The sequence below is a fragment of the Brachycentrus maculatus genome, unplaced genomic scaffold (assembly GCF_059751285.1).
Source record: "Brachycentrus maculatus isolate JH-2025_06_01 unplaced genomic scaffold, ASM5975128v1 h1tg000449l, whole genome shotgun sequence".
NCBI lineage: Eukaryota > Metazoa > Arthropoda > Insecta > Trichoptera > Brachycentridae > Brachycentrus > Brachycentrus maculatus.
The window spans coordinates 232,474-245,534 of record NW_028281196.1 but is presented as its reverse complement, the minus strand read 5'-3'; the positions used below and the strand labels follow the sequence as shown (position 1 = coordinate 245,534).

The window sequence follows — 13,061 nt, the reverse complement described above, 5'->3', positions numbered from 1 at the left end:
CTGGATCCTCTAATACAAAGCTTATAGTACCTGATCTTTGCACTAAACATCGTATTGCTCAGATTGTCTCGATTCTAGACGACACGCAGTTATAGTAAAAGTTATGAGTGCGAGCGAGAAGACAAGAGTATCTAAATTACTTTAAAACTAGAAAGGGTTCTACGACCAACCCTGAAAACGACCAATCACCTCGAAGTTGCTCTTTTGAAATCAAGTATGCAAGTCCATCTAGCGGCAAATGAGTGAACTATTTTATAGTTCTGTCCATTGTGCGTTTCAAAATGTAACTCATTGGTTCTGTCAGAATTACGGTGTTACCATTTCAAAATATTTCAAATTACTTACAACATACAAATAAGCGGGGTATGATCAAATAAGAAGGTATGGGGAAAAATTCTGGGGATTAGTTTATCGATTTAGAATTAAATCGAAATGCGAATTGGACGTTTTCTAGACGAGTTAAGATGAAATCTACTAGATTTGTAAACGAAGATATAAGGAAGGAATCTAAGGTTAAACAATTGATAATTGAAAAGATTGTAAAGATTGTTGAGTTCTTTGCGGTGGTATGGACATGTGGAGCGAATGGATAGCGAAAGAATGTCTAAGAAAATATATGTGGTGAATGTGAGCGGGAAAACAGAACGAGGACCACCCAAAAAGACTTGGCACGATCAGATCAATCAGAATCACATGATGGTGTCAAAGGTCTGCGTAATCGGAGGGCATAGATGACTAGATATATGGATGTGAAGGAGGCGAAGAGTGTATGTCAGGACAGAAGAGTGTGGCGTTCCATCCTTTCTGCCTACCCCTGCGGTAAAACGGCGTGATGGTAGTACTAGGTTTGTACGAAATCTTGGTTCAACGTCAAAACTTGTGGTAAACCAATTTGATTTTTGACAATTCCTGTTTGAAACACAACAGTTAGTAAACTTATGATAATATAAGTTTATGAGCGGAGTGGAATTTGATTTTGTTTGAGGATATGATCCCATGATTGACCCGTCCGTCACCTTATCTTCCATTCTTACCTTTATATTATTTTTCTTTTATTTAGGACTATGTCCTATCATTCTCAAGTCCGCTCCTTTGAGGTGGAAGACCAGCTGTCTCTCCATCGTTTAGGTGGTCTTCCTGGTGGTCTGATCCCGCTTATGCTGTTGTCCGCCGCTGTTATCCTCATGCTATTCTTACCAACAATGTTTTTTTTTTACCTAATAATAAATTATTTTGTATTGTAGCAACACTCGAAATGACTCATTAATATCGCTCGGTTTCCCCCCCTGCCGTGACGTTTCTTTGTGGCCAACTTGTTTTGGCAGCTGTCAAATTCTCCGTCGCGATATGTTTTGAATTCTGTTCGTTTTTCTTTTATTTTCCCGGCAGTTTTCTCAGCGAATATCACAAACTTACTATGGTGGGCGTCCTGCCGGCGCACTTTGTCAAGAACCTGTATAATGAAAGCATGGAAACCGAGGCAGAGGTCGCGAAATCTCAAGATATCGGTGTGGAAAGTCGCATAAGGTGTGATAACTCGACTGGGACCGTGAAATACGTCGGGGAAGTGTTCGGCTACGTCGGCTTGTGGTACGGCATAGACTGGGACGATGTTACAAGAGGAAAGCACAATGGTTCCGTAAATGGTGTCCGGTATTTTGAAGCCAGTGGTCAGACCTCTGGTTCATTTGTGCGTGCGAACAAAATTTCCCCGTCCGTTACTTGTGCAGACGCCATAAGAAAATATTACGGGGAGAAAGAGGTGAGTAATGAAGGAGTTATTGGCTTCTTAACACACTGTTGTCGGGCGGTTTTGTTCATCAACCCCGACCCTAATTATACTCTGGCAGTCTGCCGCCCGACCCTCAGTATACTAATCACAAGTAGCCGCAACACCCAATTCCCATCTGTACAATGTTTGCAGGCGTCTCTCGCGCTCTACCTAAAGTAAGCAAATAGAACGCTCGCAAGCGTCTCCCGCTCTCTACCAACAGTATGGAAAAGGACCCTAATTATACTCTGGCAGTCTGCCGCCCGACCCTCAGTATACTAATCACAAGTAGCCGCAACACCCAATTCCCATCTGTACAATGTTTGCAGGCGTCTCTCGCGCTCTACCTAAAGTAAGCAAATAGAACGCTCGCAAGCGTCTCCCGCTCTCTACCAACAGTATGGAAAAGGACCCTAATTATACTCTGGCAGTCTGCCGCCCGACCCTCAGTATACTAATCACAAGTAGCCGCAACACCCAATTCCCATCTGTACAATGTTTGCAGGCGTCTCTCGCGCTCTACCTAAAGTAAGCAAATAGAACGCTCGCAAGCGTCTCCCGCTCTCTACCAACAGTATGGAAAAGGACCCTAATTATACTCTGGCAGTCTGCCGCCCGACCCTCAGTATACTAATCACAAGTAGCCGCAACACCCAATTCCCATCTGTACAATGTTTGCAGGCGTCTCTCGCGCTCTACCTAAAGTAAGCAAATAGAACGCTCGCAAGCGTCTCCCGCTCTCTACCAACAGTATGGAAAAGGACCCTAATTATACTCTGGCAGTCTGCCGCCCGACCCTCAGTATACTAATCACAAGTAGCCGCAACACCCAATTCCCATCTGTACAATGTTTGCAGGCGTCTCTCGCGCTCTACCTAAAGTAAGCAAATAGAACGCTCGCAAGCGTCTCCCGCTCTCTACCAACAGTATGGAAAAGGACCCTAATTATACTCTGGCAGTCTGCCGCCCGACCCTCAGTATACTAATCACAAGTAGCCGCAACACCCAATTCCCATCTGTACAATGTTTGCAGGCGTCTCTCGCGCTCTACCTAAAGTAAGCAAATAGAACGCTCGCAAGCGTCTCCCGCTCTCTACCAACGGTATGGAAAAGGACCCTAATTATACTCTGGCAGTCTGCCGCCCGACCCTCAGTATACTAATCACAAGTAGCCGCAACACCCAATTCCCATCTGTACAATGTTTGCAGGCGTCTCTCGCGCTCTACCTAAAGTAAGCAAATAGAACGCTCGCAAGCGTCTCCCGCTCTCTACCAACAGTATGGACAAAAATATATTAAAATAACAACGACTTACGTTATTAAATTTTGATTGTGTCCAAATACTTGTACGCAAATCTGGATTATCTCCAATTATAGGTGTTATTTTTCATATTATTTTTTGATATTTCAACAAAGATGAGGAAGAATATGGAGGTCTGGGCATTTACGAGGCATACAACCGTCATGATCACTTTACACACGTGTAACATTCACCAACTCTATCCATGATTGACAGCCGTACTACTCAAATTCTTGGAAGATCTATATATTGTATATGATCCAATTTCGAAACATTGTGCTTGAATCTCTAGAATTTCACTAGAGACATCTATTGGTGAGATAAAATTCTCACTTCTGTCTTGTTTATCTTTACAAAAAAAAATACTACGCTTTCTGTCAGTCTATTCTACAGTATGGGATAATTGGTTGGGTTGGTAGGAGTGACGGACTATTAATTACATTCCATTTTGGAAAATATGTTTCGCGATTCTCACTTTTTTTTTCTAGGATGAGACCACAGAAGCTTTGCATAAGGCTGTTATAGATGACTTGAAGAGGCAGATAAAAGTGCCTTTCATTGAAATGGTGGGGTTTGACTCTATAAGAAAGAAACAGGGGTAAGTTGTTTATTTAGTTTATTATATATTTTTTATTTTTTATTATATATTTATTTTATTATAACAAAATGTTGGATATAACCTGTGTTTCGATGCATTCCGAATCATTGTCACAATAGATTTTTTTAAATAATGGCGTTTAACAAGTAAAACTTAAATTTAAAATGTATAGATATTATCAGTAAACTCAAATGGATATAGATATTACCACAAAGTGACTGCCGAATCAATAAATGTAAGTGTCGGGTTGTGGTCCCGTGGTTAGTGTTGCGGACTCAAGGGTCCGCGTTGGAAGTCAGAGTTTCTCGGTTCGAGCCCAACACAATTTGATACCTATTTCTAATTATGAGCCGCTTAGGCTCACAGAAATATGAAATTTTTGTAAATAATGAAAACACAAATATTTCTCTTTAAAAAAGAAAATAATCATTTTCCTTTAAAATGAAACTCTCCTTATCATTAATCGTTCACTTTGTGTAATATCACTTTAAAACACACTTTTTATACTGGTATTACACAAAGTCAACGATGAACGATAAGAAAAGTGTTATATTACCATACCATAAAGTTTACAACGCTTATAATACACTTGGGAGGAGAAGGGTATTTCTACCCGTTGGGTGGATTGATGCTTAAGGATGGGAAGGGTATTTTTACCTTCTGCGTTGGCCTTATTTCAAAGTCAGAAAAGAAGGAATTATTTAATGGTTTTATATGAATATTATGTACCAATCTCTTTGTTAAGGTCTAAACTATACGTATACAATTATCAAATCCTGTCGCCAACAGTCTATAGGCATAAAGGGTTTGAAAATGTATGATGAGATGCCTGAATGTATGAAGAATGGAAACAGTCTGAAAGAATTTAAACATAAATGTTTTGTTTACTGTAAGGAAATGTAAATATATATATGTAGATGTAGTAAATTAAGTGTATAAAATAATTTATATTTTATAATACAAGCTAACTAAATAATAAAAAAAAAAAAAACACCCGTCCAAATGTGCTAATATACAAAATATATGTTTTGTTTCTTTTAATCAGGACCTTAGACAAGCTGGTTGAGGCGTGCGTGTCGGATATGAACGTTTGGTCAGCGGGAGACCTGCTCACGCTGTGTCCGGCGCTCCGTATCCTCGACCTGTCCAAGAACCTGCTGGCCGACTGGAAGGTGGTGGCCGACTTCGGAGCTCAGCTACATCATCTGGAGACGTTGGATCTGAGGTACGCGGGCTATTATCCACTAAACTGACAAATTTTAGCGAGTAAATTTCCCGGCGCAAGAAAACATCACCTGCAATTGTAAACAAGACTGTCCGAACACCTCTCGGGTTAATAAATAAATAAACCATGTATGCAACATTTTGAGTGTGTCCAAATACTTGTTCACAAACCTGGATTATCTCCAATTATAGGAGTATTTTTCATATTATTTCATATCTCATCAAAGATGAAGAAGAATATGGAAGTCTGGGCATTTACAGAGCTGACAACCGTCATATCCACCAATTCTACCCATTATTGACAACCACAACACTTAAATTCTTGGAAGTTCTATATATATGAACAAATTTTGAAACATTGTTCTTGAATCACTAGAACTTCACTAGACATCTATTGGTGAGATGAAAAGAAGCTTTTTATTGAGCAGACAAGTATTTGGAGACACTAAAAATGTTGTCTATCATACATCGCTTACCGCACTATTACAATATTTTTTAAAAACATTGTTATTTGACCTTTTAAAATTTATTTTTACAGCAAAAATAGGATATCTCTCTCAAATTCAGATCGAGAAATTGAACAATACGCCCCGTATTTTCTTAAACTTAAAAAATTGATAGTTACACATTGCAATCTGGAGTGGCAACACATTCAGAGGGTGTCCGCGATGCTGCCGCACTTGCGAGTCCTGGTTCTCGCCTACAACAGCGTCTCGTGCGTGGCGGCCCCGACTGTGCCCGGCGGTAACCTGGCCAACCTTGCCAACCTGACCAACCTGACTGAGCTCGTGCTGGACGGCAACCCGCTAGCCGGTTGGAGGGAGGTCCTGAGACTCGGTTGCATGAGAAGCTTGACCTGCCTCAGTCTGAACGAGTGTCAGTTGAGAGATGTTCGCTTCGATGACAGATATAAAGGCGAGAAAACCGACTGTTTCCCGAGTCTGACCGTCTTGCATATGAAGCACAATTTAGTAAATGACGTAAGTGTTGGTTTTTTTATTAAAAAATTATCTATTATTTTTTAAAACTTTATAATTATAAATTTATAAAAAACTGGTGACACCTTTAAATCTAGTTGTGTCACACTGTCAACACATGTGCATTACTAAGCAAGTAGGTATTCATAATTGAATATAGCGCAGTTTTAAATTTCTCTTTATTTATAACTCTTCGGATTAACCCGAAAATCGATTATACGGGTATTTTTTTTCTCCATCCCTCCCAAAAATTCGGGAGTGTCCTGTACATGAATTTGTATTCTGTTTTTAGTGGAGGTCACTCAGTGAACTGGATAAATTATCTAACCTTCAAAAGCTGTACTTCTTGAAGAATCCAGTACTGGATGGAGAGGATTACGACACATGTTCACAGCTTATTGTGGCCCGAATAGGAAATTTAAAGGTAGGAAGAAAAAAAAGACAAATTTTTATCAAAAAGCCTTTGACTTTAATTTAAAGTAGGTAGGTGAATATGATCCAGGATTCGGACCTCACATACATACAAATGGAAAAAAAATTCTGCTTAATAAAAGCGTTCCTCATTCTACCGTAGATGGCTATTGTGAACTCTACTCGCATGCCGTAGAACGGGGCTACTTCAACTTTGATGTGTTACTTGAGCCCAGTATAAAAAAGAGATTTAAATCTGTATTTGGTCTACAAAAATGAACGTATCGTGACAATAAGTGTCACCTGTCAGGGAAACAATGAATCATGTCAATATGTTCATTATTATTATTTTTTTTTAACTAAGTTGCGAAATTTATTGAAAATGTGAAACAATATAAAATTGTATCCCGATTTCACTGTGAATTTACATTTAAAAGCTTTCAATATACCTGTCACTGCCAATCTAAATAAATACAAGTTTGTAAGTCCATCACCAAATTTTCTAGAAGTACCCCAGTGTAGGCAGTGAAAGGGATTAGTGTTTAGTTCAATTAGTCAGCTAGATCCGATTCCGACTCGACGTTGGCCGGTACACAGACGCCCACAACCCCGACCAGCACAGCAGACAGACACGGAACAGTGCAAAGACATTTGTTGAACTGTTATGAGGATTTATGTATTAATTTTAAATCAAAACACAGATTTTTTGAGTCTACTAAGTTGTATTTTATTAACAAAAAACACATAAAAAATTATATTGTGACAATTGTTTCGCCTTGTTAGGGCATTATCAAACGAATGTGAAGATCAAATGGACTACGGTCCTTATGTAGCTATACAATTCTATGTGACAGTTTTAACATGTGCAGTAATAATTTATGGGAGACAACAGTCGCTAATGGGGGATGTAGGTATGTAACCTTATATTTGTTTTCTGGGAAGGGAAGAATTTATTGACATGGCCATATTTTAGAGATTTTAATACAATTGTTGGTTATGTATTAAACAATTGTTGGTAATGTAATTAATAAATTAATAAAATACAACTTAGTAGACTCAAAAAATCTGTGTTTTGATTTAAAATTAATACATAAATTAAAATGGAGTTCTACAAATTAAACGCCAAGTCAATAAATAATATGTTATGAGGATGTATGAATGTGGAAAATACGAAGATTGTTTGCAAAGATAGAGTGATGTAGCGTTGTATTCTGCCTACTCCTGTGGTGAAGCCGTGTGATAGTTAGTTAGTACATTGTTCCGTCGCGTGTGTGCCGCGGCACACTGGTGTACCGTGGTGATTAGTTGGTGTGCCGCGGAAAAAAGGTCTAGTTTTGTGAAAATAACACAATGGCTCCAAATTTTTATTGCCGGCTCTCAGTTAAGTAGGCTCACATTTCGCATTGAACATAACATGTTAAATATGTTACCATAATATGGTAAATATGCACCTCTGAAATTTCTTAATTTGGTAGGTGTACCTTGAATAGAAAATGTTTGCGGAACACTGAGTAAGTAAGTATATGCATATATATCGACGGCTCCTACGTAAAGTACTCTATCTGCAAATCGGTTACTTTACAGGAGAGAGCTTAGAAGATTTTTTCAACATATTTTATTTTATTAATTAACGGTTTTATCTGAAATTCTAAACAAGTACTATACATTTGTCCGCCTCCGTAGTGTAATGGTCAGTACGCTCGGCTACCGTTCTGGAGGTCCCGGGTTCGATTCCCAAGGGGGATAAAAATAAATATAAGTGATTTTTTCACTGTAATACATATTTATTCAATATTACCATGGACTGGTACCTGAAGCGGAGGGCTGATCACCTTTCCTTCATGTGTAAAACGATCATGATAACACTGCGTTTATAAGACAAAGTGCCCTATGCACCATCGGGGTGCGGATAAGAGTTTTATTATTATAATATTATACTATACATTTAAAAAAAACACGATAAAATAATGTACTAAATCGTTTTTAAACTTTATTCACTCAAAATTAAGTAGTTGGCGTTTTAGGAGTTCAGTTCGTTACGAGAATTCGATGTAGATAGCGTCTTATACGCCTGAAAACTAGGCGTAATTTATTTTATATATTTTTTTTGTTTGTTTATATATGTAGGTAACGGTCAGTTGATAACATACACCAAATATCTCAAAAGTGACAAAAATGTAGTTAGAGCTCTTTACGTAGGGCACGTCGATATATGTATTTAATCTTTCAGGAATTCAACGGATCTGAAATAGCAAAGGACGCAAGACGAGGCGCCGAATACGACTATTTGAAGAAGCACGGGAAAGAGTGGAAGACGTTAGAAGCGACGAAAGAAGATACTAAACAATTTCTACTAGAACATTCCAGATTTAAGCAGCTCATACAAAGTAAGTATCGAATAAATATAAGTAATATAAAAATTCAGAGGCCAGTCAAACAAACTACTACAGAAGGACCTCTATAATCCGAATGCCAAAAATTTACCCTCTGTTTGGACTAGTGGAGCGTTCGGATTACAGAGAATCTGGAGAGTATTTTTATAAAAAAAAACAACATATCGCTCACTCCTTTCAAAAACTTGTATTTCAGGAGATCATTTTTGAAGTTTAAGAATGTAATAAAATGTATTAAAAATAAATATCAAGCCACTTATTGAACTTTTTACTGTGCAACAGATCTTTTTAGATAAAACCTGAATGTTTTTTCTCCATTTGAAAAATATTTAGTATATTTAAAAAAATAATTAAACGATACCTTTTCTTCAAAATGCAAAAACAACACTTTCTGCCCTGTAGCGGGTAAATATTAAGTTAAAAATATGCCGCTTTTGCTGGGATATAGAACATTTTCTGGGCATTCCGAAAACATTCACAACCGAAAATTGTCGATTTTTTATATATGACGTTGAAAGGAGTGAGCGATATGTATTGTGAACATCAAATAATTGTACTTTATAGTAGCACTTTTAAGCTAATTTTATTTCTGGTGTCTATTATATTCTTGTCAGTGCCCTTTTATTACAATCTAAAACAAAATGTATACCCACACACAGGCCATGCCTTTGTGGGATCTTTTGTTGTATTAGGATTATATATTTTTATGTACCTACTTGTAATTATAATATATTGTAAAATGCAAACGAAATTAAAATAAAGACAAAAAACAAATTGTTGATTGTTTTTTTTTTAGAAATCAAATATTTAATTTGGTCATGATTTATTAACCTTTTAACCACGTTAACTTTGTTCCTGAAAGACGCCAGTGTTTTTTAAATGATTACTTTTATCATGTATTTAGTTAAGAAACGATTTATTTTCCTAAACAAAATTGTTCAATGGGATTCATTGTGCCTTTTTGGTACTCTATAATACACTTGTGTCACATTATCCTTGAAATATATCGTAATATAAACAAATAAGATCGTAACATAAATAAATCAAAGCACCCATCGTGTGTCACTCTTACCCACTGGCGATGCGTAGCGTCGAGAGTGAGACAGATATTGGGCATGATTATGGCGCGGACTAATTATCGACCTTAAGAAAATTCAGGGATCTGTTCTTTTATTTATCCTTGTGATGTTACAAATTATTAGTCAGATATTTCAACAGATGTCATAAGGCCAAAGGATTGACGTAATTTTTTATCCACACTTTTTAAATTTAAAAATTATAGGATTACATTTCTTTCCATGTCCAGAGTATACCCTCCCCGATGACCGCCTGTTAGAGACGGTGCAACAGACGGATATCATAAGAAGTAAACTGATCGAAATCATACTGAAGGACGACAACTCCGGACGCAGCTTCAAGAAGAGACTTCCCTCTACCATGAGCGTCCAGAAGCTCTCCTCCCTCGCTCGAAGACTGTTTGCCACCAGGTTAGGCAATGAAACATTCAGTTACATTTTTGTTCTTCTTCTTCATGAGCCCTCTGACCTCCACTGCTGGATATAGGCCTCTTCCCCTTCTTTCCATCTCCTCCGGTGGGTTGCTGCTTGCAGCCAGTTTCTACCCCCCACAGCGACTATGCCGTCGGACCATCTCTTTTGGGGTCTTCTGACACCTCTTTTGTTCTCCCAAGGTCTCCATCGTACAATTCTTGACTGATGGTCCTTATGTAGCTATACAAGTACGTATATTGCAAGTACCTAGAATTGTATAGCTACATAAGGACCGTCAGTCCATTTAATCTTCGCATTTGTTTGAAAATGCCATAACTAGGCAAAACAATTGTCACAATATTAATATTTATGTGTTTTAAAATCAAAGACAACTTAGTAGACTCAAAAAAATCTGTGATTGATTTCAAAATTAATACATAATTGTATTTTATTGTTAAAAAAAACACATAAAAATCAATTTTGTGACAGTCGTTTCGCCTTGTTATGGCATTTTCAAAGTAATGTAATGATTAAATGGACTGTATCTTTTAACACTAAAGTACAACTTAGTAGACTTAAAAAATCAGTGTTTGATTTAACATTTAGTACATAAGAACAGCCATAGTACATTTAACAGCCCCTCATACTGGAAGTCCTAAAGAGGAGAAGGTGGACATGGTTGGGACATGTCCTTAGAATGCCACCGGAGTGCATCAATCCCTCGTGTCTCTCTTTCCAACCCCGAGGATTCCGGCGCCCCGGAAGGCCGCAGACGACCATTCACCGACTATATTCAGCGGAACTTCGAGACTCCGGACTGACCTGGGAGGAAGCCAAGGAGATGGCCCGTGACAGAGTGACTTGGAGACTTCTCGTGTTGGCCATATGCTCCACCTAGGGAGCGAACATGGAAAGAAAAAGAAGAAAAAAAAATACATAAAAACAATATTCTCCTTCATCTATGTTAAAATGTCGATTTGATTATTCAAAATACTTTAATTTATCGATTGTCTTAAATTTTTCAGGCAAGGAGGATCCATGTCTTCAGAACCGAGCCTCTACTGCTTGTACACCAGCAAGAGCAACGCCAAGGAGATGACGGTCCATCTGGACAACCAGCTCAAAGAACTAGACTACTTCTCAGTCTCCGACGGCGACACGGTCCTTGTCAAATGGTGACAGAAATCACACATCATCCTCAAAAGCCCACACAGTCAAATTCCATGGAGCGACGGACACTACCGTATTTTACGGACTATAAGATGCCATGGACTAAGATGTTGTTCTTAAGAATCTTATTTTTATTAGAACATTTGTTTTTTGTAACGTTTCCAAACATGACAAGATGTTTTATTTGTCATACACCATAGAAAAAACTATTTCAGTATACTTTTTTTATAACACTTAAATTGGGAGTTCAATGTTCAATCATTATTCCACAATGCTAAATGCCAGATGCACTACTCCGTAAACGATCAATATCTTATATCATTAAAGGTAAAATGCAATCTCTAACGGCATGTTCTAATGCATAGTTCCTGTGCGTGTGTGCCGCGGCACGCTGGTGCACCGTGGTGTTTAGTTGGTGTGCCGCAGAAAAACGTCTAGTTTTGTGAAAATAACACAATTGCTCCAAATTTTTATTGCCGGCTCTCAGTTAAGTAGGCTCGCATTTCGCATTAAACATAATATGTTAAATATGTTACCGTAATACGGTAAATATGCACCTCTGAAATTACTTAGTTTGGTAGGTGTACTTTGATTAGAAAATGTTTGCGGTACACTGGGCTAAGAGACGCTTTGGATTATAAGACACTCTTTTATTATTTTTTTAAAAAGAAAAATATTTGTAATTTATTATTAGATTAAAACCAATATTTTTAGCTTTTCCACTTTTTTATTTGACCAGCGACCGGGTTTCGTCGTTACCGACATCATCAGACTGGTCTGATGATGTCGGTAACGACGAAACCCGGTCGCTGGTCAAATAAAAAAGTGGAAAAGCTAAAAATACTGGTTTTAATCTAATAATAAATTAAAAATGCAATTCCATCACGAAGTGTCAGTGGATAGTATAAATCTATTAAAAATATTTGTGTTTTTATTATTTATACAAATCGTAGTCGTACAGGAGAAAGTGACCAACTAACAAAACAAAATGTTCAGGAGGGCCATTTAAGTCACTTTTGCTTGGCAAGAAAATAAACATCAATGCAGTTTTTCACTTTTAACAAGTCAATATATTACACTTCCGAGTTTAAAATCGCTTTGGGATTTTTTCAGGGCAATATTGAAGCTAGTAAGATATCAAATAGTCAATGGTCACATTTTTGTAAACAAATGCAATTGGTCACTTTCTCCTGTATGACTACGAAATATTTCAATTTCATACTATTTCTGTGAGCCTGAGCAGCTCATTGTTAGAAATATGTATCAAATTATGGTAGAGTGGGTTCGAACCGAGAAACTCTGACTTAAGAGTCCGCGACAGTAACCACGGGACCACAACCCGACAATTTTTTTAAATTTTCAAGTAATAACCTTTCCTGTTCTGATCATCCAAAATAACACGCGATCCGAAGGGGGTACCAACAAAACAATATTGCCACATAGAGATACATAAGTTTTCCACTGCATCAAATATATGGCCAAGGGAATTTTAAATGGAACTGGACATTCTTATATTAATTTAAAGTATAAGACACATCTGAATTTCGGAGGCAATTATAGTCTTATAATAATAAAACCCTTACCACACCCCAATGGTGCATAGGGCACTGCTTCATATAAACGCAGTGTCATCTCGATCGTTTACACATGAAGGAACGGTGATCAGCCCTCCACTTCAGGTACCAGTCCAGTGTAATATTGAATAAATATTAGAGTGAAAAAATCAC

The 13,061-nt window shown here is 37.7% G+C and overlaps 1 protein-coding gene across 2 annotated transcripts; it reads left to right on the top strand.

Annotated features, from left to right (window-relative positions):
- Positions 1-1,297: 1,297 nt before the first annotated feature.
- Positions 1,298-12,035, top strand: Tbce (Tubulin-binding cofactor E). 2 transcript variants are annotated; one of them, XR_015838637.1, is made up of 9 exons: positions 1,298-1,762; positions 3,560-3,669; positions 4,715-4,894; positions 5,432-5,873; positions 6,163-6,294; positions 8,512-8,668; positions 9,981-10,161; positions 11,190-11,486; positions 11,550-12,008. XR_015838637.1 is itself a non-coding variant. In XM_088271562.1 (8 exons), exons 1-8 carry the CDS (start codon positions 1,418-1,420, stop codon positions 11,341-11,343), a joined length of 1,701 nt encoding a protein of 566 aa, XP_088127688.1. In that variant the 5' UTR covers positions 1,298-1,417; the 3' UTR covers positions 11,344-12,035. The 2 variants fall into 2 exon arrangements, 1 of the variants encoding a protein (XP_088127688.1); XM_088271562.1 differs by having other exon boundaries at positions 11,190-12,035.
- The last annotated feature ends 1,026 nt before the right edge of the window (positions 12,036-13,061 follow it).